The sequence below is a fragment of the Leptodactylus fuscus genome, chromosome 9, assembly GCF_031893055.1.
Source record: "Leptodactylus fuscus isolate aLepFus1 chromosome 9, aLepFus1.hap2, whole genome shotgun sequence".
Lineage (NCBI taxonomy): Eukaryota > Metazoa > Chordata > Amphibia > Anura > Leptodactylidae > Leptodactylus > Leptodactylus fuscus.
This window is the reverse complement of record NC_134273.1, coordinates 3,273,502-3,297,143: the sequence shown is the minus strand read 5'-3', so window position 1 is coordinate 3,297,143 and position 23,642 is coordinate 3,273,502. Positions and strand designations below refer to the sequence as shown.

Here is a 23,642-nt window from a genome sequence, read left to right as displayed (position 1 = left end):
TTTAGGGACTGTCGTAAAGGGGTTGTCTAGGATCTCCCAAACATGGCTCTTTTCTTCCTAGTATAACGCCACCGCTGCCCTCAGGTTGTGTGTAGTATTGCAGTCCCATTCACTGCAATACCAGACATAGACCAGGTGTGCTGCAGTTTTGGGAAGAAAGCAGCCATATTATATAACCCCTTAAAGAAGACCTCTCACTCCCTCCACCACTTCAACTGTTATGAAATAGGCGGCACTCCATTCATTCCATTGCATTTGGCATTTTCCCTGTAGCCACCACCATTCCCGAGCAATAAGCGCTGGTAGTTTTGTTGCCTGATGTGCTATGTAAGCTCTGTAATGTCAGGTGGGCGGTGTCACACCCCTTGTCTGCTGCTGCCTGACTCCGCCCTGCTGACGGTGCAGACACTAAATAGTATATCAGGTACCAAAACTTACAGCACTGATTGCTCGGGAACGGTGAGGGCTAGAGAGCAAACTCCAACAATGCCGGAATCAGAGGAGCGGGGCCTATTAAGTCATGTCAGGAATTGGACTTGTGGGAGGTGGTGACAGGTCTTCTTTAAGGACATGCACCAGTAGGATTTTTCCAACACCTCATCGCTTTGCTCACTGGAGAGTTCTTAGGAGTTCAGAACTGTAAGGCTCGGTTCACATTTGGGTTTGGTATTCTGTTCCGGGACTCTGCTTGCCAAACGCATTTGTGAACTGGGCCTTAGTCTCAGAATACTGTAGAGAATGGATTTTGGAGAATATGCTGTGCTGGGACTTGTAGTTCACGACCATTGAATGACTATAGAGCGCTGTAATAACGTGGTAGCTTCACCTTGTAGAAGTCAGTGGTCTTCTGTCCACAGGTATAGATCCTGGGCCGCCCGGCGCCGCTGTATATTACTCTCCTCCCTCCAGCTACAGACTGCAGCGGCCTATAACCATATAGCAGTAATAGTAATGGGCCTCATAGCCCATAATGTTGTTTTATGTCTGGAACGTTCCTGCCTTCTACAAGGTCCATTCTCTGCCACCTTGTATGTCCTGGCACTTGGCATCCATCCCTCAGCGTGTCAGAGACCAAGGATGGCGATATTAAGGATGTGGTACCTTTCCTTCCCCCCCAAATTGTTTACTCCCTGGCTGAATCCAGAAAATAAAAGCTGTAAAAGTGAGATATACTATCAATTCCCTGTGCTTTATGCCTGGGCTGCGGTGATATTTCGTGCCCACAGGTGTTCATTGCTTTGGCAGAGGGAACCGAGCGTGTTTTGTGCGAAAAGTCTGACCGTAAATCTGCAGAAACGTGGCAGCCTAAATCTGTTTTTACTGTGTAATTCTGCAGGCTCCCACTTCAAGAAAAAAGGCCGATCCGATTGATGTTGTCGGAGTAAACTATTCCCCCACGCCTATCAAAGAGGGGAACATTCCCAGTGGTGCAACGTGCGCTACAAAGAGGGCCATTAAAGCTCCTGACAGGGCCTCCCCGTGCAGGGATGGAGGAGCTTTGTCTGATACCTGCCATATTGGCTTCCTGTCATCCATATGTATAACGGCAGACAGCATATGGGATTCCCTTTGTCGTACACAGAATAATCATCTGTCACAAACACCGATCCTTGAAGAGATCACATGTCTGTCACCACAGGGTGCGATAAGCTGCAGACGACTGCACCACCATGGATGACGAAATATATTGTATGGAGACCGGGATATATACGGTGCTGTGCAGGGGAGGGGTATGACCTGGGGGAACCCCTGAGAATGCAGAGAGGGGTTAGGGGTAGATGCTGTCCCAGTCGTATTAGGCACCACCACACGACCCTGTGTGACTGCTACTATAGGCACCAACCTCTGTGTCCACACAAGACCAGGCATTTTAGGAGAATCACTGACATCACATATAAGCCGCGTCACCATCTCCTCCCATTGTTTCCTATATTGCCGTAGAGGCAGACAAGGAACATGTATTAAGGATCCCACCCCCATGGTCTCCACTCCTACAGTTGGTCCCAGTAGTGCAGACCTAGGAGCGGGGGTGGTTGGGTTCACTTGGTGCCATGTGTTACAATGGAGCAGCAGTAATAGATGAGCAGCAGCCGCCCAGGGCGCACCATCTCCCTAAAAGCATTGGACTCTGCAGCGTGCAGATGTTCACTCTCCAGACCAGCTGCTTGGCTTCTCCCTGTGCCCGGCTGTCCAGCTGGTGACCCGCTGGCTCCAGTTATGTGTAAGTGCCATCACGGCAGTAATAGGATTCTCTGGAGACCCTTTTCCCAGGGGTGCGGCTACTGTTCTTGTTTTCTAATTTCTTTAATGTAAGGCTGTCAGATTTACATAAAGAGGAGACGCATCTGCTCAGGAGACTGTATGGAAATGTTCTATCACAGCCATGTACGCCAGCCCCTCAGGACCCTCCTAAACACTCAGCCTATATGAGACCTGGGGGCCGGCGGGCGGGGGTGACATCTATGTAATTGAGTCTCCTCCGGTCTATGGCAGATGGCACATTGGTTGGTTGGGAGTATTAGTGTCTGAGCCCCTGTGTCATATATGGGAAGAATCTGCTGAATGTGCAATGTCCCTCGTTGTGTGTATTAAACCAATAGAGCTGTAAGCCCCACCCATGAGGAACATCAGCGCTCCTCCACTTAACGGACATTTTGAGAAAACTTTTGCAGTGCAGTAAAGTGTCAATACTTGGGAAATGTAACTAACAAAAAAACTAAAGTAATCCCGCAGTGCCTGCCATCGATTCTACTGCTCCCTGTGATCAGCCAATATCCATTACTATCTGTTATCAGCCATGTCAGGAGAGGAGAGGCCGACTGTAGGACAGGGGAATACAATCTATTACTATCTGTTATCAGCCATGTCAGGAGAGGAGAGGCCGACTGTAGGACAGGGGAATACAATCTATTACTATCTGTTATCAGCCATGTCAGGAGAGGAGAGGCCGACTGTAGGACAGGAGAATACAATCTATTACTATCTGTTATCAGCCATGTCAGGAGAGGAGAGGCCAACTGTAGGACAGAGGAATACAATCTATTACTATCTGTTATCAGCCATGTCAGGAGAGGAGAGGCCGACTGTAGGACAGGAGAATACAATCTATTACTATCTGTTATCAGCCATGTCAGGAGAGGAGAGGCCGACTGTAGGACAGGAGAATACAATCTATTGCTATCTGTTATCAGCCATGTCAGGAGAGGAGAGGCCGACTGTAGGACAGGAGAATACAATCTATTACTATCTGTTATCAGCCATGTCAGCAGAGGAGAGGCCGACTGTAGGACAGGGGAATACAATCTATTACTATCTGTTATCAGCCATGTTAGGAGAGGAGAGGCCGACTGTAGGACAGGGGAATACAATCTATTACTATCTGTTATCAGCCATGTCAGGAGAGGAGAGGCCGACTGTAGGACAGGGGAATACAATCTATTACTATCTGTTATCAGCCATGTCAGGAGAGGAGAGGCCGACTGTAGGACAGGGGAATACAATCTATTACTATCTGTTATCAGCCATGTCAGGAGAGGAGAGGCCGACTGTAGGACAGGAGAATACAATCTATTACTATCTGTTATCAGCCATGTCAGGAGAGGAGAGGCCGACTGTAGGACAGGGGGAATACAATCTATTACTATCTGTTATCAGCCATGTCAGGAGAGGAGAGGCCGACTGTAGGACAGGAGAATACAATCTATTACTATCTGTTATCAGCCACGTCAGGAGAGGAGAGGCCGACTGTAGGACAGGAGAATACAATCTATTACTATCTGTTATCAGCCACGTCAGGAGAGGAGAGGCCGACTGTAGGACAGGGGAATACAATCTATTACTATCTGTTATCAGCCATGTCAGGAGAGGAGAGGCCGACTGTAGGACAGGAGAATACAATCTATTACTATCTGTTATCAGCCATGTCAGGAGAGGAGAGGCCGACTGTAGGACAGGAGAATACAATCTATTACTATCTGTTATCAGCCATGTCAGGAGAGGCCGACTGTAGGACAGGGGGAATACAATCTATTACTATCTGTTATCAGCCACGTCAGGAGAGGAGAGGCCGACTGTAGGACAGGGGGAATACAATCTATTACTATCTGTTATCAGCCATGTCAGGAGAGGAGAGGCCGACTGTAGGACAGGGGGAATACAATCTATTACTATCTGTTATCAGCCAGGAGAGGAGAGGCCGACTGTAGTGTTTTTCAGTAGGATGAATGAGATGAGACATAGAATCCTCCTGTCCTCCATGATCATTACTATATTCTATATCTCCAGCACTGAGATCCTCCAGAGATATTTATATCCATATGTAATGCTGCTGCACTATTAGAGTCTATTCACATGCAGCAGATTTGTCCTATATTATCCTTCAGGGCTCTGTTAATACAAAATGCATTCATGAAGTGATCGGCTCCACTTTACAGGAAAAACAGCAACTATATGGATAGTAAAAGTGGGTAAAGTACGAGCGGAAACCATGAGCCCCAATAAAGGGACAATGAGGAGGAGACGTGGGGATTTGTGTGCTCATGGCTTACCCTGAGTGCGAGGACGATCCATCTACCCGGACACGGAGGTGAATGTCATTAGTAGGGTTAGAATATTTATAGGTGTAAAATGTGCGCTGTTTATCAGACATCGGGGGACGGGAAGAATTATTACTACAAGGTAATGAGACAAGATGTAAACGACTTCTGCCTCCCCCAGGACCGACATCCACAGGGGAACCGTGCAGACATCGCACTAAGGACATCTCACCTTCATGCACAATCCCTGGTATACTGTATGATCAGGTCTCTGTATATATCACATTATAGAGAAGTGCAGGCAACTGTGGGGGCTCTCAGAATGGGACCCTATTAGCCGATATCATTGCAGTCATGTCATAGCGAGTCACAAGGATCACATGAAGAGGTAGGCCCACATGCCATATATGTAACAGGACCCCCATAACGCTTTTACTGTACCCCTTCCATTATGTGACTCCTCACAGGTATCCGGGCCTAGGCTGACCACAACCTCCGCACCCCTTGTATAGTACCGCAGTCCTCAGCCTCTTGCCTGGTATCTGCTCTTTCACTTCTCCCTCCTCACAGGTCCCTATAATTCATGAGGTGCCTGCGGCGCCACACAGAGGCGTCTGATATATAATGGAGGTTTGTAAATGAATCAGGGCAGGTTCACGATGATAGATTCAATAAACCAATTATTGACTGGCACTTTACGATCTCTTCTCCGGACGCGGCCACATGTATCACAAGGTCCCATCTATAACAATATTATAGGGTGTAACATCCACCGCACAACTCATTAGACACCCAAAATAACGAAACTGGACTCCTCATATATATCACTATGTGGACTTGGTCAATAGCAGCAGAGGCAGGGCAGTATTGTATGAACTACCCCTTATACAGCAGGTTTTATCCTCCGTGATTCCAGAATGGTATGAATCACAAGTCAGTCATACTAGATGGCACAGACTGCTGATAAGTGATACAAGATGGCGCAGACTGGTCTTCGACTGCCGATAAGTGATACAAGATGGTACAGACTGGTCTTAGACTGCCGATAAGTGATACAAGATGGCGCAGACTGGTCCTAGGCTGCCGATAAGTGATACAAGATGGTCCAGACTGGTCCTAGACTGCCGATAAGTGATACAAGATGGCGCAGACTGGTCCTAGGCTGCCGATAATTGATACAAGATGGCACAGACTGGTCCTAGGCTGCCGATAAGTGATACAAGATGGTCCAGACTGGTCCTAGACTGCCGATAAGTGATACAAGATGGTCCAGACTGGTCCTAGACTGCCGATAAGTGATACAAGATGGAGCAGACTGGTCTTAGACTGCCGATAAGTGATACAAGATGGCGCAGACTGGTCCTAGACTGCTGATAAGTGATACAAGATGGAGCAGACTGGTCCTAGACTGCCGATAAGTGATACAAGATGGCGCAGACTGGTCCTAGACTGCTGATAAGTGATACAAGATGGAGCAGACTGGTCCTAGACTGCTGATAAGTGATACAAGATGGCGCAGACTGGTCCTAGACTGCTGATAAATGATACAAGATGGCGCAGACTGGTTCTAGACTGCCGATAAGTGATACAAGATGGCGCAGACTGGTCCTAGACTGCCGATAAGTGATACAAGATGGTACAGACTGGCCCTAGACTGCTGATAAGTGATACAACATGGCGCAGACTGGTCCTAGACTGCCGATAAGTGATACAAGATGGCGCAGACTGGTCTTAGACTGCCGATAAGTGATACAAGATGGTACAGACTGGTCTTAGACTGCCGATAACTGATACAAGATGGCGCAGACTGGTCCTAGACTGCCGATAAGTGATACAAGATGGCGCAGACTGGTCTTAGACTGCCGATAAGTGATACAAGATGGCGCAGACTGGACCTAGACTGCCAATAAGTGATACAAGATGGAGCAGACTGGTCCTAGACTGCCGATAAGTGATACAAGATAGCGCAGACTGGTCCTAGACTGCCGATAAGTGATACAAGATGGCGCAGACTGGTCCTAGACTGCTGATAAGTGATACAAGATGGCGCAGACTGGTCCTAGGCTGCCGATAAGTGATACAAGATGGTACAGACTGGATCTAGGCTGCCGATAAGTGATACAAGATGGCGCAGACTGGTCCTAGACTGCCGATAAGTGATGCAAGATGGCGCAGACGGGTCCTAGACTGCCGATAAGTGATACAAGATGGCGCAGACTGGTCCTAGACTGCCGATAAGTGATACAAGATGGCGCAGACTGGTCCTAGACTGCTGATAAGTGATACAAGATGGCGCAGACTGGTCCTAGACTGCCGATAAGTGATACAAGATGGCGCAGACTGGTCTTAGACTGCCGATAAGTGATACAAGATGGCGCAGACTGGTCTTAGACTGCCGATAAGTGATACAAGATGGTACAGACTGGACCTAGACTGCCGATAAGTGATACAAGATGGCGCAGACTGGTCTTAGACTGCCGATAAGTGATACAAGATGGTACAGACTGGACCTAGACTGCCGATAAGTGATACAAGATGGCGCAGACTGGTCTTAGACTGCCGATAAGTGATACAAGATGGAGAAGACTGGTCCTAGACTGCTGATAAGTGATACAAGATGGCGCAGACTGGTCCTAGACTGCCGATAAGTGATACAAGATGGCACAGACTGGTCTTAGACTGCCGATAAGTGATACAAGATGGTACAGACTGGTCCTAGACTGCCGATAAGTGATACAAGATGGCGCAGACGGGTCCTAGACTGCTGATAAGTGATACAAGATGGTGCAGACTGGACCTAGACTGCCGATAAGTGATACAAGATGGCGCAGACTGGACCTAGACTGCCGATAAGTGATACAAGATGGCGCAGACTGGTCCTAGACTGCCGATAAGTGATACAAGATGGCGCAGACGGGTCCTAGACTGCCGATAAGTGATACAAGATGGCGCAGACTGGTCCTAGACTGCCGATAAGTGATACAAGATGGCGCAGACTGGTCCTAGACTGCTGATAAGTGATACAAGATGGCGCAGACTGGTCCTAGACTGCCGATAAGTGATACAAGATGGCGCAGACTGGTCTTAGACTGCCGATAAGTGATACAAGATGGCGCAGACTGGTCTTAGACTGCCGATAAGTGATACAAGATGGTACAGACTGGACCTAGACTGCCGATAAGTGATACAAGATGGCGCAGACTGGTCTTAGACTGCCGATAAGTGATACAAGATGGTACAGACTGGACCTAGACTGCCGATAAGTGATACAAGATGGCGCAGACTGGTCTTAGACTGCCGATAAGTGATACAAGATGGAGAAGACTGGTCCTAGACTGCTGATAAGTGATACAAGATGGCGCAGACTGGTCCTAGACTGCCGATAAGTGATACAAGATGGCACAGACTGGTCTTAGACTGCCGATAAGTGATACAAGATGGTACAGACTGGTCCTAGACTGCCGATAAGTGATACAAGATGGCGCAGACGGGTCCTAGACTGCTGATAAGTGATACAAGATGGTGCAGACTGGACCTAGACTGCCGATAAGTGATACAAGATGGCGCAGACTGGACCTAGACTGCCGATAAGTGATACAAGATGGCGCAGACTGGTCCTAGACTGCCGATAAGTGATACAAGATGGCGCAGACTGGTCCTAGACTGCCGATAAGTGATACAAGATGGCGCAGACTGGTCCTAGACTGCCGATAAGTGATACAAGATGGCGCAGACTGGTCCTAGACTGCCGATAAGTGATACAAGATGGCGCAGACGGGTCCTAGACTGCCGATAAGTGATACAAGATGGCGCAGACTGGTCCTAGACTGCCGATAAGTGATACAAGATGGCGCAGACTGGTCCTAGACTGCCGATAAGTGATACAAGATGGCGCAGACTGGTCCTAGACTGCCGATAAGTGATACAAGATGGCGCAGACGGGTCCTAGACTGCCGATAAGTGATACAAGATGGCGCAGACTGGTCCTAGACTGCCGATAAGTGATACAAGATGGCGCAGACTGGTCCTAGACTGCCGATAAGTGATACAAGATGGCGCAGACTGGTCCTAGGCTGCCGATAAGTGATACAAGATGGCGCAGACTGGTCCTAGGCTGCCGATAAGTGATACAAGATGGCGCAGACTGGTCCTAGGCTGCCGATAAGTGATACAAGATGGCGCAGACTGGACCTAGACTGCCGATAAGTGATACAAGATGGCGCAGACTGGACCTAGACTGCCGATAAGTGATACAAGATGGCGCAGACTGGACCTAGACTGCCGATAAGTGATACAAGATGGCGCAGACTGGTCCTAGACTGCCGATAAGTGATACAAGATGGCGCAGACTGGACCTAGACTGCCGATAAGTGATACAACATGGCGCAGACTGGTCCTAGACTGCCGATAAGTGATACAAGATGGCGCAGACTGGTCCTAGACTGCCGATAAGTGATACAAGATGGCGCAGACTGGACCTAGACTGCCGATAAGTGATACAAGATGGCGCAGACTGGTCCTAGACTGCCGATAAGTGATACAAGATGGCGCAGACTGGACCTAGACTGCCGATAAGTGATACAAGATGGCGCAGACTGGTCCTAGACTGCCGATAAGTGATACATCTCTCTTTTTGCCGTCTTATATTCTGCTATATGACTAGACTAGATTTGTGGCGGTCAGTAATTGGTGTCGCGGGCAGATTATTTCGTGGCCGGCGTTCCCATTCTGCTGACACTTGTGGTCGCGCTGCGGTGACAGTGATGAATCTGAATGGAGTTAAATGTGTCGGCTTCTCCCTCTCCTCTATGGTAAAGTTGACGCCTGCGATCACATCCTCGTAAAATACCGTATTTAATGCACTTTCTGCCATTATATCTTATGCAGCTGTTTTTTACGGTTAGTCTTGAGTTCTTGATTGAGACGTCACCATGGCTACCGGCGCTGTAAGCTATTCATCGCTCCTCCATCTTCGCTCTTACGCCTCGTGTTCATTGATTTACATAAATGTCTTTTGCACTAAGTAACCTAGTGAGTTCCCTGTGAGTGGAGAATGATGGCAGAGGGGGCTGCCGACATCGCCACGTTTTATAAAAAAAATGTCGCGCTTCTGCCGCCGGCGTGAGGAGGAGAGGCGTATTTAGCAGCATTGTTTGGAGCGGCGGTGGCGTCCTGCGTGGCCGTGATTGAATGCGCACACAGTTTATTCGGAGGAATGTCTGTGAGAGATATTATCGCTTCCCTCCCTCTCTCGCCTCTTTCCACTTTTCGTTTCGGTAAATATTTTAGCGTCCCCCTTTAATTACAGATAACGCCGCCATTGTGCCGCTTTTTTTTTTTTTCTTTTTGAGGCCAATTAGTAGATGATGTTGCGCAACCTTAAGAATGAGCTAATAAGAAGGTCAGCGGCGGCCCCGTCCTCAGGAACGCCATTCCTTTTCATGCTAAATAAGTCTCCTGTGAAATGCAGGCTTTGATTTCCCGGTAATAAGGCCTGGTATTTTCGTGAATGGAATGGCGATCGTGTCATTTGACCTTTTGAAAATTTCCTCTCTGAGCGGCGTCAATAAATGCCGAGGACAATCGCCTTTTGTGAGAATGATTGTTGAAATTGCTTTGGTGATTGACCACGGATTATAATCTCAGAATGATTCACATGCTGCATCGGTGCCTCGGTTATTGCCGGACGTCCTTGCTGCGGCTTCTCGGCGTTGTAAAGCATTAGCAGTTCTGAGGGCTGTTCACTAGGACGTGCAGGACGCGACGAGTCCGGGGCACTTTGTGATAATCGTACCGCCTCCTAGTGGCGCCTTCACACTATAGAATGGTAAAGCTGGTTATTGAAATCTGGAGAGTTTCACGTATTTATTGTTCCTGGACGGATTTACCATTGTGGGGAAGGGTTTGAGAATTATCTAAGGCCCCACGTTGCGGAAAACGTAGCTTTTTTTTTTTTTTTAAGCCAAATCTAGTACTGGCTACAGAAGGAGTGTAAAATATCTCGGAACCTTTTATACATTTCCTTTTTCTCAATCCATTCTCGGCTTTGGTTCAAAAAATCACAGCAAAATCTGCAACGGTGCCGTGTGTTCTGCAGCGGGCTCAGTGCTTTGTGTTCTGCAGCGGGCTCAGTGCTGTGTGTTCTGCAGCGGGCTCAGTGCTGTGTGTTCTGCAGCGGGCTCAGTGCTTTGTGTTCTGCAGGGGGCTCAGTGCTGTGTGTTATGCAGGGGGCTCAGTGCTGTGTGTTCTGCAGGGGGCTCAGTGCTGTGTGTTCTGCAGGGGTCTCAGTGCTGTGTGTTCTGCAGCGGGCTCAGTGCTTTGTGTTCTGCAGGGGGCTCAGTGCTGTGTGTTCTGCAGGGGGCTCAGCGCTGTGTGTTCTGCAGGGGGCTCAGTGCTTTGTGTTCTGCAGGGGGCTCAGCGCTGTGTGTTCTGCAGGGGGCTCAGTGCTGTGTGTTCTGCAGCGGGCTCAGTGCTTTGTGTTCTGCAGGGGGCTCAGTGCTGTGTGTTCTGCAGGGGGCTCAGTGCTGTGTGTTCTGCAGCGGGCTCAGTGCTTTGTGTTCTGCAGCGGGCTCAGTGCTGTGTGTTCTGCAGGGGGCTCAGTGCTGTGTGTTCTGCAGCGGGCTCAGTGCTTTGTGTTCTGCAGCGGGCTCAGTGCTGTGTGTTCTGCAGCGGGCTCAGTGCTGTGTGTTCTGCAGGGGGCTCAGTGCTGTGTGTTCTGCAGGGGGCTCAGTGCTGTGTGTTCTGCAGGGGGCTCAGTGCTGTGTGTTCTGCAGGGGGCTCAGCGCTGTGTGTTCTGCAGGGGGCTCAGTGCTGTGTGTTCTGCAGCGGGCTCAGTGCTTTGTGTTCTGCAGGGGGCTCAGTGCTGTGTGTTCTGCAGGGGGCTCAGTGCTGTGTGTTCTGCAGCGGGCTCAGTGCTTTGTGTTCTGCAGCGGGCTCAGTGCTGTGTGTTCTGCAGGGGGCTCAGTGCTGTGTGTTCTGCAGGGGGCTCAGTGCTTTGTGTTCTGCAGCGGGCTCAGCGCTGTGTGTTCTGCAGGGGGCTCAGTGCTGTGTGTTCTGCAGGGGGCTCAGCGCTGTGTGTTCTGCAGCGGGCTCAGTGCTGTGTGTTCTGCAGCGGGCTCAGTGCTGTGTGTTCTGCAGGGGGCTCAGCGCTGTGTGTTCTGCAGGGGGCTCAGTGCTGTGTGTTCTGCAGGGGGCTCAGTGCTGTGTGTTCTGCAGGGGGCTCAGTGCTGTGTGTTCTGCAGCAGGCTCAGCGCTGTGTGTTCTGCAGGGGGCTCAGTGCTTTGTGTTCTGCAGCGGGCTCAGTGCTGTGTGTTCTGCAGCGGGCTCAGCGCTGTGTGTTCTGCAGCGGGCTCAGTGCTGTGTGTTCTGCAGCAGGCTCAGTGCTTTGTGTTCTGCAGCGGGCTCAGCGCTGTGTGTTCTGCAGGGGGCTCAGCGCTGTGTGTTCTGCAGCGGGCTCAGTGCTGTGTGTTCTGCAGGGGGCTCAGTGCTGTGTGTTCTGCAGCGGGCTCAGTGCTGTGTGTTCTGCAGCGGGCTCAGCGCTGTGTGTTCTGCAGCGGGCTCAGCGCTGTGTGTTCTGCAGCGGGCTCAGCGCTGTGTGTTCTGCAGGGGGCTCAGTGCTGTGTGTTCTGCAGCGGGCTCAGCGCTGTGTGTTCTGCAGGGGGCTCAGTGCTGTGTGTTCTGCAGCGGGCTCAGCGCTGTGTGTTCTGCAGCGGGCTCAGTGCTGTGTGTTCTGCAGCGGGCTCAGCGCTGTGTGTTCTGCAGCGGGCTCAGCGCTGTGTGTTCTGCAGGGGGCTCAGTGCTGTGTGTTCTGCAGCGGGCTCAGCGCTGTGTGTTCTGCAGCGGGCTCAGTGCTGTGTGTTCTGCAGGGGGCTCAGTGCTGTGTGTTCTGCAGGGGGCTCAGTGCTGTGTGTTCTGCAGGGGGCTCAGCGCTGTGTGTTCTGCAGGGGGCTCAGTGCTGTGTGTTCTGCAGGGGGCTCAGCGCTGTGTGTTCTGCAGGGGGCTCAGTGCTGTGTGTTCTGCAGCGGGCTCAGTGCTGTGTGTTCTGCAGGGGGCTCAGTGCTGTGTGTTCTGCAGGGGGCTCAGTGCTGTGTGTTCTGCAGGGGGCTCAGTGCTTTGTGTTCTGCAGCGGGCTCAGCGCTGTGTGTTCTGCAGGGGGCTCAGTGCTGTGTGTTCTGCAGCGGGCTCAGTGCTGTGTGTTCTGCAGGGGGCTCAGTGCTGTGTGTTCTGCAGCGGGCTCAGTGCTGTGTGTTCTGCAGCGGGCTCAGCGCTGTGTGTTCTGCAGGGGGCTCAGCGCTGTGTGTTCTGCAGCGGGCTCAGTGCTGTGTGTTCTGCAGGGGGCTCAGTGCTGTGTGTTCTGCAGGGGGCTCAGTGCTGTGTGTTCTGCAGGGGGCTCAGTGCTGTGTGTTCTGCAAGGGGCTCAGTGCTGTGTGTTCTGAAGCGGGCTCAGTGCTGTGTGTTCTGCAGGGGGCTCAGTGCTGTGTGTTCTGCAGCGGGCTCAGTGCTGTGTGTTCTGCAGGGGGCTCAGTGCTGTGTGTTCTGCAGGGGGCTCAGTGCTTTGTGTTCTGCAGCAGGCTCAGTGCTTTGTGTTCTGCAGCAGGCTCAGTGCTTTGTGTTCTGCAGCGGGCTCAGTGCTTTGTGTTCTGCAGCAGGCTCAGCGCTGTGTGTTCTGCAGCGGGCTCAGTGCTGTGTGTTCTGCAGGGGGCTCAGCGCTGTGTGTTCTGCAGCGGGCTCAGTGCTTTGTGTTCTGCAGCAGGCTCAGTGCTTTGTGTTCTGCAGCGGGCTCAGTGCTGTGTGTTCTGCAGCGGGCTCAGTGCTGTGTGTTCTGCAGCGGGCTCAGTGCTGTGTGTTCTGCAGCGGGCTCAGTGCTGTGCGTTCTGCAGCAGGCTCAGTGCTTTGTGTTCTGCAGGGGGCTCAGTGCTGTGTGTTCTGCAGCGGGCTCAGTGCTGTGTGTTCTGCAGCAGGCTCAGTGCTTTGTGTTCTGCAGCGGGCTCAGTGCTGTGTGTTCTGCACCAGGCTCAGTGCTTTGTGTTCTGCAGCGGGCTCAGTGCTGTGTGTTCTGCAGCAGGCTCAGTGCTGTGTGTTCTGCAGCGGGCTCAGTGCTGTGTGTTCTGCAGGGGGCTCAGTGCTGTGTGTTCTGCAGCGGGCTCAGTGCTGTGTGTTCTGCAGGGGGCTCAGTGCTGTGTGTTCTGCAGCGGGCTCAGTGCTGTGTGTTCTGCAGCGGGCTCAGTTCTGTGTGTTCTGCAGGGGGCTCAGTGCTGTGTGTTCTGCAGCAGGCTCAGTGCTTTGTGTTCTGCAGCGGGCTCAGTGCTGTGTGTTCTGCAGCGGGCTCAGTGCTGTGTGTTCTGCAGCGGGCTCAGTGCTGTGTGTTCTGCAGCGGGCTCAGTGCTGTGTGTTCTGCAGGGGGCTCAGTGCTGTGTGTTCTGCAGGGGGCTCAGTGCTGTGTGTTCTGCAGGGGGCTCAGTGCTGTGTGTTCTGCAGCGGGCTCAGTGCTGTGTGTTCTGCAGCGGGCTCAGTGCTGTGTGTTCTGCAGCGGGCTCAGTGCTGTGTGTTCTGCAGGGGGCTCAGTGCTGTGTGTTCTGCAGGGGGCTCAGTGCCGTGTGTTCTGCAGGGGGCTCAGTGCTGTGTGTTCTGCAGCAGGCTCAGTGCTTTGTGTTCTGCAGCGGGCTCAGTGCTGTGTGTTCTGCAGCGGGCTCAGTGCTTTGTGTTCTGCAGCGGGCTCAGTGCTGTGTGTTCTGCAGCAGGCTCAGTGCTGTGTGTTCTGCAGCGGGCTCAGTGCTGTGTGTTCTGCAGGGGGCTCAGTGCTGTGTGTTCTGCAGGGGGCTCAGTGCTGTGTGTTCTGCAGGGGGCTCAGTGCTGTGTGTTCTGCAGCGGGTCTTGTGCTTGTTACCTCTGATGGGACGCGATAAGACATCAGACTTGTGACCTCAGCCCCACAATAGTTGCTTCTTCCAGGAAACACATTATAACCTGAAACCTTCAGGGATGAGAAGAGTTGACCGCAGAGCATCGCATCCTGCTCCGGTCATGGCATCTGCTCCTTGTCTACAGTGTTCACGTTTTCCGATAAAAATTATTCAGTAACGAGAAGGAATTATGAGGGACGTCTGAGTTATTGGAAAGCGTTTCCTTATTGGATCATGTATCAGTAGTGTTGCCGTATATGACAATTTGTGGGTACATTGCTGCTGAATAAGGCAAAATGGTGGCGTCCGTGGTAAGATGTGTTGTTGTTGCACCTCCTGCCCCTCCCTGGTGTAGGACATAATACGGGTCGCTGCTGTTTACCGCTATACGTATGGCGGGCGGGCAGCAATGTGTTAATAAATGTGGCACAGATTGTTCGCCATATTATCCAGATGTACGTTCATTCTCATGTTGTGATAAAATGGATACATAAGTGATACAGACGTGTAATGATTGTACATGGGAATGACGTGATTGATACCATATTGATACTTGATTGTTACATGCAGCAGATTTAGCCGCTTACAGATACAACATGGGTATCGTTTGCTAAAGAAGATTAGAAATCCCCATAATCTGAACGCATCCCCTGCCGCCCGTTATTAGCGGAGCCAGTAATGAGCCGATGACAGGATGACGGCAATTCCCTCAAAGGATTTCAGAATCTGCCAGTTCAAAGCCAATGTTTATCAGGCTGCAGCAACAAACACCTCCCCCCAGTACAGGCCTGCGCCCCCCCGAGAGTGCAGGTGCGACCCACATCAGATGGCCTGTCCCCTTATCATTGATGTCCATGTGCAGAGCGAGTCTTGGACACCTTCCACCGCAGATGTCATAATATCGCGCCAGAATATCTCTTTCTATTCATTTATTTACAGCTTTTAGTTGTTCTCAACCATTTTTTGGGTCTGAATTCCTGGCAATCCTGTGCTTTCTCTTCCTTTGGGTCTCCTGATGCTGCTGAGGATGCACAGATGAATCTTGTTTTCACACGAAGCAGCTATGTAGTAACAAAACATTATATTATCTACCATGCAATGCTCTGCAGAGGTCAGTAGAACTGAACAGGAGTTTGCATTACAATTCTTTACATGATCTGGTCATCGTACACACTATGGAAATGCTCTGCAGAGGTGAGGACCACTGTGCAGGATTCCAGAGTCTGAGGGCCTGTGCAGACATCATAAATTGTATGGCAATGCTCTGCAGGGATTAGGTGCAATATGCATTCTGCATGCTCTGTATCTGCACTGCAATGCTCTGCATGATTTGTTGGGACTACTAAGGATTCTATGCACTGTATCTGTATTGCAATGTTCTGCAGACATCAAACGTTCAATGCACAACTCATACAATATGTTGCAATACTCTGCAGAGATCCTTTGCATTTAGAAGTGCATCCCATCTCAACATGACCAGGATTTCTCTTCGGGGCTTCGTCACTTTTTGATGTGACTGGAATTGGGTTACTTCAGAAAACCCAAAGCCGCAGGCTGATAAGGAAGCCGGATAGAAGAAGAAAAAAAAATCAAGAACTGTGTGTGGATGGCTGCAAAATTGTTAGATCCCCGCAGGGTGCAGGGAGATTGCTCTCAGCCTTGGCCGCGCCGCCAGCCTCGCATGGACTGAAATATGTGTTGGGCTGCAGCCGGCTGTCTACGAATGAGAATAAACTCGCAGCAGAATTTATTAGCAGAGCAAGCCTTAAATAAGTTTTCTTCCCTGGGCTCAATAGAATGGAGCTCGCCTTAAATATTTCTATCCCAAGGTTCCCTCCGCGGCGGCCGTGTCACCCTGTGTGAAATGGCCATCCTTGTTTTTGACAAGCGGCAAACTTACGACAGCTCTAAGAGAGAGGTTAGGAGCGCAGGGCCCGCTGCTGCCGTCAGCACTTTCTTATTCTCCGCGCCTCGCCACCATCACTGAACTTTGCAGCAGTCTGACATTATTGCCTTCTATGACAGGAGGGATGACAGGAGGGATCACGGTGATAAGGCTCCGAAGTGGGGTCAGTACCGAGCCGAGAAAAATCACTCCAATCATTGGATATATCTGGGTGATGATTGACGTTTCATCACCTGCCTGGTGCAAATATCCAGACTATTGATCCCTACAGAGCGATGGCTGCTCCTGTATTCTTCTATCATTGCCATCCATATTACTTGTGTCCTAGAAGCATATATATATACACGAGTGTATATATATATATATATATATATATATATATATATATATATATATATATATATATATATATAGTGGCTGCCTCCATACTCGCACTGTTTATGCGCTTTCTATTAATCTCTAACCTGAAGAACTCGCCATTCTGAAATCTTCCACGGATCCTTTTGTTTCCCCCGGCCTTCTCCCAAGGATGTGCTGTTATTCTCTAGTAATGTGAATTCTCTCTTACAAGACAATAAGCCGGATTGTTCTGTAGCATAAACCTGAGTATTCGGGTATTCGGGAGAGTCATGGCCACTTGTAGTACCACGTGGCGAGAGCTTCAGCACAGCCACCAGCAAGTGACCGCCCCTTTAATAGAGACATCAAAGATGTGCTGCAAAATCCCACTGTGCATGGAGCCAGGTATACCCAGGCAGGGCGTGGGGATGAAGGTCATGTGATGTGAGTCATCTGACACCCCCCCCCCCCCCCCCCCCCCCCCCGCTGCAGGCTTGGTATGGCAGGAGTCGCCATCTTTTCCTCGCCTGTATACAAGAGCCGCGTGTAATCGGTGATATTTGCTCATTGAATATTATAAGGTTAATCCAGAGATAATGGAGGACGCCGGCCGCACCCAATATCCTCGTGTTCACTGGCCCCCCCTGCAGGTATTTCTGGGTCATCTCAGGCTACTTTGTATCCACCTTCATTGCAGGTAAATGCTGAATACATTCTGTTACCTATCAGTAATCCCTTTGTTTAGCCGAGCAGAGCGACCCTCCCGGCAGCCGCACCAAGACAGCCAATCAGGCGGCGCGAGTCGTCATGGCGCTCATCATCTGTTCCATTAACTACCATTAGGATTAGTGCGTGGCCCTCGTGCGAGCCGCCGCCGTAATAGCGCTGTTATTTGGAGATCTACAGAATAAAACACTCATTAATGTAAATTGGAACTCACAGCAGAAAATCTCTCCGCAGGTTAAATGTCGCATCTTCCTTATTAGCTACAACTCTGATAAGGCGCTGCCTGCCGTCTGAGGCGTCTGACGGATATTTAATGCAGAGATGATAAGGGATCAACGGATAGAGATGAACATATGGTGCGGGCCGTCCCCTGGATAATATGGACTGGGTGCAGGACTGAGCGGCTTCATCTGGGCCCGTCCTACCTGCCAGGATTAGTATTGTGTCTACTTGTATTGTGTATGCACCTGCTCACATTATATGGAGTCATCCGCCTTTGTCACATTGTAATGGTTGTCACTAAAGACCTGGATGACGTGGGTGGCGCTATGTTAGTCGTGCGGGCTCTGCCTGCTGGCCTGTCATGGCTGACGCTCCTTCCACATGGTCCAAGTCACTACAAGCAGATAGGCCTCTTCTTAGTGCAATCCTAATCCTCTTGGACTGACGTGGACACAGGTGACCTGTTACATCATCTCCTTCCTGAGTCTACCCATTGTTATATGTCATGCTTATAGTGACAACCAATATGGCCTCCATGACACCTCCAGCTCTCCGCTTCAGTTATGACTCCCTGACTCCCATACTGCTGCAGATTTGCTTTTCTGCTCTCTAGGAAACCAGGACATGAACCCTTGTAGAAGCCGGGGGAGTAATGGTGTCGCCCTCTGAAGACAAGCTGTGACCGAGTAAGAAGCTGAACAGGTTGCTGACAGTGGACGACATCTCAGTAGGTTCCATTTCTGCACCTCCATTGTGCAGCCGATCTGCAGAGTACGTGATAGCATCTCTCCATGTACAATTCCTTACAATGCTGCGATTGTCTGCAGTCTTCCTGCTTTCCTCACAATTGTCCCATTAAGTCGGCGTCCTGCGTCCTCGCTCACCTCTGCAGTTTATAAGCCATTAACCAAGCAGCAGCTCTCCGTACCCTACAGCAGTCAAGCTGGCTACTTTACCATGATATATTATTTATGGGCTCCATTAACAAGTGACTACCTCCAGGCTTCGATCTGCTTGTTGTCAGGGCCTTTTACCCCATGGAGACCCTCATTTAGGGGGCATTAACTGGATCTTTGCCCTTGACATGTGGAGGAATCTCTCTCCTCGCTGTCAGGAACCTCTCTGGGCCTTGGTGCGCTGCCAGTTCATCTGTCTAATGGATGTATCTGATACGAGGGAGCAGGAGATGGAGCTGAGGATCCCTGTTCACACAGCAAAACAACACTAATATTGTCTGTAATGTGCTTTATGGAGCTCGCTCATTCATAGGCATCAAATTAACCCGGCCAAAGTGACTTGTAATGCAGTTAGGAGCGATCGCAGCCTGTAAGGGAACCCGGCCCGGGTCTCTCTAGTCATCCATCAGCAATATGGCGGCTTCATCTGTGCAGAACCTGCCCCTTATATAATATGGAGATGTGCTGTACATTACATGTCACCCATAGATGATCAGGTGATAATTCGCTGAGGTCAGGATCATCGCAGAATGTAGCGTAAAAGAATTCAGTGATAGAAATCTCAGGTTCAATGTCAGTGTCTTATCCTCCGCAACGAAAACAGACGTCTTGTGAAGAACAGAATGTGCTAACCTACAACCAGGCGTCTAAGATTAGCGACTCAGGAACATGCGGCTTATGGTCTATGACAAGCGACTGAGCCCGGGGTAGTCTGAAATCCACCTCCCGCCTCACCACAGGCCACAGCTCTGACCTTCCCACTACTTTATACTGCAGCTCTGCTTCTTCAGATTGGTCAGGCTTTGCAGGCAGTCAGTATGTGGAGGAATGATGATAATATAGCATGTAATAGGTTGTGCTGCCTGTAATACTCTGCGTCAGACGCCGGCCTTATTTATGGCTGTGAATAATAGCGCTGTATGTCCCCGGCCACACATGATAGCGCCATCTAGGTATACAGACATGTAAGATCGGTTATTTATGAGCCCCCCTTCCATACATTATGGCTGCAGATTTCCAGGGTGAGGGTCCAGGTCGGTAGTCAGGAGGCCAGGATGGTAGTCAGGAGGCCAGGTGGGTAGTCAGGAGGCCAGGTGGGTAGTCAGGAGGCCAGGATGGTAGTCAGGAGGCCAGGTGGGTAGTCAGGAGGCCAGGTGGGTAGTCAGGAGGCCAGGATGGTAGTCAGGAGGCCAGGTGGGTAGTCAGGAGGCCAGGTCGGTAGTCAGGAGGCCAGGATGGTAGTCAGGAGGCCAGGTGGGTAGTCAGGAGGCCAGGTGGGTAGTCAGGAGGCCAGGTGGGTAGTCAGGAGGCCAGGTGGGTAGTCAGGAGGCCAGGTGGGTAGTCAGGAGGCCAGGTGGGTAGTCAGGAGGCCAGGTCGGTAGTCAGGAGGCCAGGATGGTAGTCAGGAGGCCAGGTGGGTAGTCAGGAGGCCAGGATGGTAGTCAGGAGGCCAGGTGGGTAGTCAGGAGGCCAGGTGGGTAGTCAGGAGGCCAGGTCGGTAGTCAGGAGGCCAGGTGGGTAGTCAGGAGGCCAGGTCGGTAGTCAGGAGGCCAGGTGGGTAGTCAGGAGGCCAGGTCGGTAGTCAGGAGGCCAGGTCGGTAGTCAGGAGGCCACTCCGGGGAGTCATTCAGCTGTGTCTATTCCTGGTGCATTTCTCTGTGACACCTCAATGTCTCGTATAGCGGGTGCCCACGTCCTCGCTATCAGAGCCCTGTGTAATATCTGGCATCCTATGGACCCCAGAAGAGAATATTAATGTTCCAGTATGGTTTCTAGGTTGTAGCAATGCAGATCTGCTATTTGGCACATCGTTCCCCAGCTGATATTGGTTAGGCCCCAACTCGTGAGATGTGACAACCAATCTCCAACCAGGACAGAAGAGACGTCATATAAGACATGACTGCCATAGGAGAAGTATACGATATATCCCCTGCATGGACAAGAAACACAACTTATATCTTTCTTATCTACACGCTTAATCGATGCGATTTTTCCTTCTTTTTACACCTATATATTTATGCGTTTTGCGTTTGCAGCTTCTATGCCTTGCCCATAACCAGACGGGGGGTTCATATCACTACCTTATATCTAAATATACCGTATAAAAGAGACTTGTTGGGCCCCCACCCCCGACACAGGAGCCTCAGCTGAGGAGCAAAGAGACTGGAGGAGACGGGCGAGGCGAGCAGTGGATGAGTCTTCATGGAGCCTTGTAATCTGCAGAAAGTAAAGGGCGGAGATGAATAACATTTGCAGATATGGTTGGGGTGTAGATACGACTTCTATCACCTGATATGTCAGATGGGATAATAATTGTGGGGAGACTATAATAAAAGGACCATTGGATTGTCTGCTCGGTAGAAGTTGCTGATCGCTCGCCCTCATCATGTATAATGTGCCGTATAACGTGGCGTTGCAGCCTGGACGCTTTGACGTTCCTCCTTGTGAATACATTTTGCATCCTTCCTATACGACAGCTTGTGTCTCTGTTTTACGGTCTCATTATGCTCCATTCGCAGTGGCCACAACGTGTTTGTTTCTGTGTTTATTGCACAGCAGACGTCCGCAGACTCGGACGCCAGTTAGCTCTTGTTTACCGTGCCCATGTAAATGGGGTAATAAGCCTCCTGTGGTGCCAGGCCTAATGCCATGATGTCGTCTTCTTCCGCAGGTGAGCCAGTCTTTATCCGGAAGCCGGATGACCAGATTGGAATATCAGGTGGTGTCGCCTCCTTCGTCTGCCAGGCCACAGGGGATCCAAAGCCAAGAATCACCTGGATGAAGAAGGGGAAAAAAGTGAGCTCGCAGCGCTTTGAGGTAAGTGCCAATGCCGGGCGCGAGGGCTGGAGACGCCACAACCCCCCCAGTCCAGCCCCTCAGTCTGTCAGGCCATGAGTCCTGATGGGGGAAGCTAATCCTATCATTTATGTCCATGTAATGTGCTGCCATCTCCCAGACTCTCCACGCCCCTCTACTGTCATCCCTGGCAATAAAGACGGGTCACTCTCCTCGCTCACTAACACTGATAAGCAAATGGGTTTTCCTCCATAAAATGAGAATTGTTCGCTGAATTCCAGGCACAAAGATTTAATGGGTGGAATTGAAATAATTGTATCAGCCAGTATTATGGAATGAAAGGGAAGATAGGGCCGAGGCGAGGAGAGGAATTAGTTCCTTTGTATCAGATGTGCTGCTGCCTCGCCAGCTTTGTCTCATTCTTTGCAGTCTGTGCCTCACCCCAAATGGAGTGTAAAAAAAAAAAGAAGATACATTGACTGTGTTCTAAGCTCCTGCATTCTGCTCAGGATTAGTTAAAGGGATTGTAGCAACTATAAACCAAATATGTCTACATTGTAGCAGTATTGGAGACGGTTCACACAATGCCTCTGCTGCTCACAGGTGAGGCTTCATTCCAAAGTTATTACATTGTAAAGATAGAAGATCTGTGCTGAGATTAGAGCTGATGTCTGTAGGAATGGTCTGCTGCCTCCAGTGGTGAGAATGAGTACTGCAAGTGAATAAAGTAGTAAAAAACGTGGGAAGGAAGTAACACCCCCCCCCCCCCCCCGCACCCTTTAGAAATAGAAGAATTTTAAGAACTGCATTGAGAGCAGGAGGTTTATTGGGGTGCGGCAGTTTTTATGGAGGGGACACAACCCTTTTTATTTTAGCCCCGTGCCGGCTTTGCAGACCCCTGATGTGGACTCATCTGTTTTATAGGTTATAGAATTTGACGATGGATCGGGATCTGTTCTTCGAATACAGCCCCTTCGGGTTCACAGGGATGAAGCAATATATGAGTGTACGGCAACCAACAGCGTGGGCGAGATCAACAGCAACGCCAAACTGACTGTTCTAGAAGGTAAGAGGCAGGGGTGGACAGCGAGGGGTTCTCCATTATATCTATATAGATGATCAATGTGTAACCCAGGGGTCAGGAGAGCTGTACAACCAGGATCGGAGCTCACACAAGTGTCTTGGCGTAACAATGCTCATCGCTGTTTACATTAATGGCGCTTGTCTTGGTTTCCACCATCTTGGGGCAGGAATACTTCGACATACTGTGATATTCTTTCTCTAAAAAGTGATGTAATCTCCATGAAAGGCTCTGGACTATGTGAGCGGACCAGCGGGACCCCCATTACTGATGGTGCGGGCCTTGGTGCTGGAGGTCTCTTCCCTGTAATCATTCTTCAGCGGCCCAGAACGGCGTCCTAGGGATGGTCGGTGTCCTTGTGTTCTCCGGCTCTGCCATGTCTGACAAATCACTGCCGCTCTCTGAGATCACTAGTGGGATTATATCCGCCATGCTCACATTGATCCCACAGCTTACCTGCTCAAATATCACATATATATATATATATATATATATATATATATATATAGTAACCCTTTACATGCCAAGGTGATCTCAGACTATGAGAAGTCCTTATGTACGGTGGTAGTAAAGTCTTACACTGGACTCCATGTATTACATTGTGATGTCAGAACTTGTGTGCGTGTGTATACTGTATATATTACTTAATGTCTGTGTATGTGTGATATATGTGTGTGTCATATATGAAATCTATGTCTACAAGCATCGACTCCCTTGGTTTCCACTCATATACTGCTGCACTTGTCTTATAGTGTGGGGTCTATGGGGTTTTTATAGTGTGGGGTCTTTGGGATTTTTATAGTGTGGGGTCTATAGAGTTTTTACAGTGTGGGGTCTATAGAGTTTTTACAGTGTGGGGTCTATAGAGTTTTTACAGTGTGGGGTCTATGGGGTTTTTATAGTGTGGGGTCTATGGGGTTTTTATAGTGTGGGGTCTTTGGGATTTTTATAGGTGGGGTCTTGGGGGTCTCCTCACCTTCCCGCATTGTCTTGCTATTTAGATCTCCCTGGGATTGAGCGTTGACTCCTCCCATGTGACACTTGTCCTGTCTGGGCCGGAGACAGTGACACTACTTAGAGTTGTAGGGGTGAAGACTTTAGCGGCATCTGCTGGTAAGACAAGGGGTTACCCACAATCTGTCCTGATGAAGATGCTTTGGAGTTGGGAGACCTGTCACT

At 50.2% G+C, this 23,642-nt stretch overlaps 1 protein-coding gene across 8 annotated transcripts in view; it reads left to right on the top strand.

The window, feature by feature from the left end:
* Window positions 1-23,642, top strand: part of PTPRF (protein tyrosine phosphatase receptor type F) — a 369,529-nt gene that overhangs the window by 244,340 nt on the left and 101,547 nt on the right. For all 8 annotated transcript variants that reach the window (XM_075287308.1, XM_075287306.1, XM_075287305.1 and 5 more), the window contains exons 4-5: window positions 21,258-21,403; window positions 22,307-22,448. In XM_075287308.1, coding sequence (XP_075143409.1) covers window positions 21,258-21,403; window positions 22,307-22,448 — 288 coding nt within the window. The remainder of the gene's footprint in view (window positions 1-21,257; window positions 21,404-22,306; window positions 22,449-23,642) is intronic.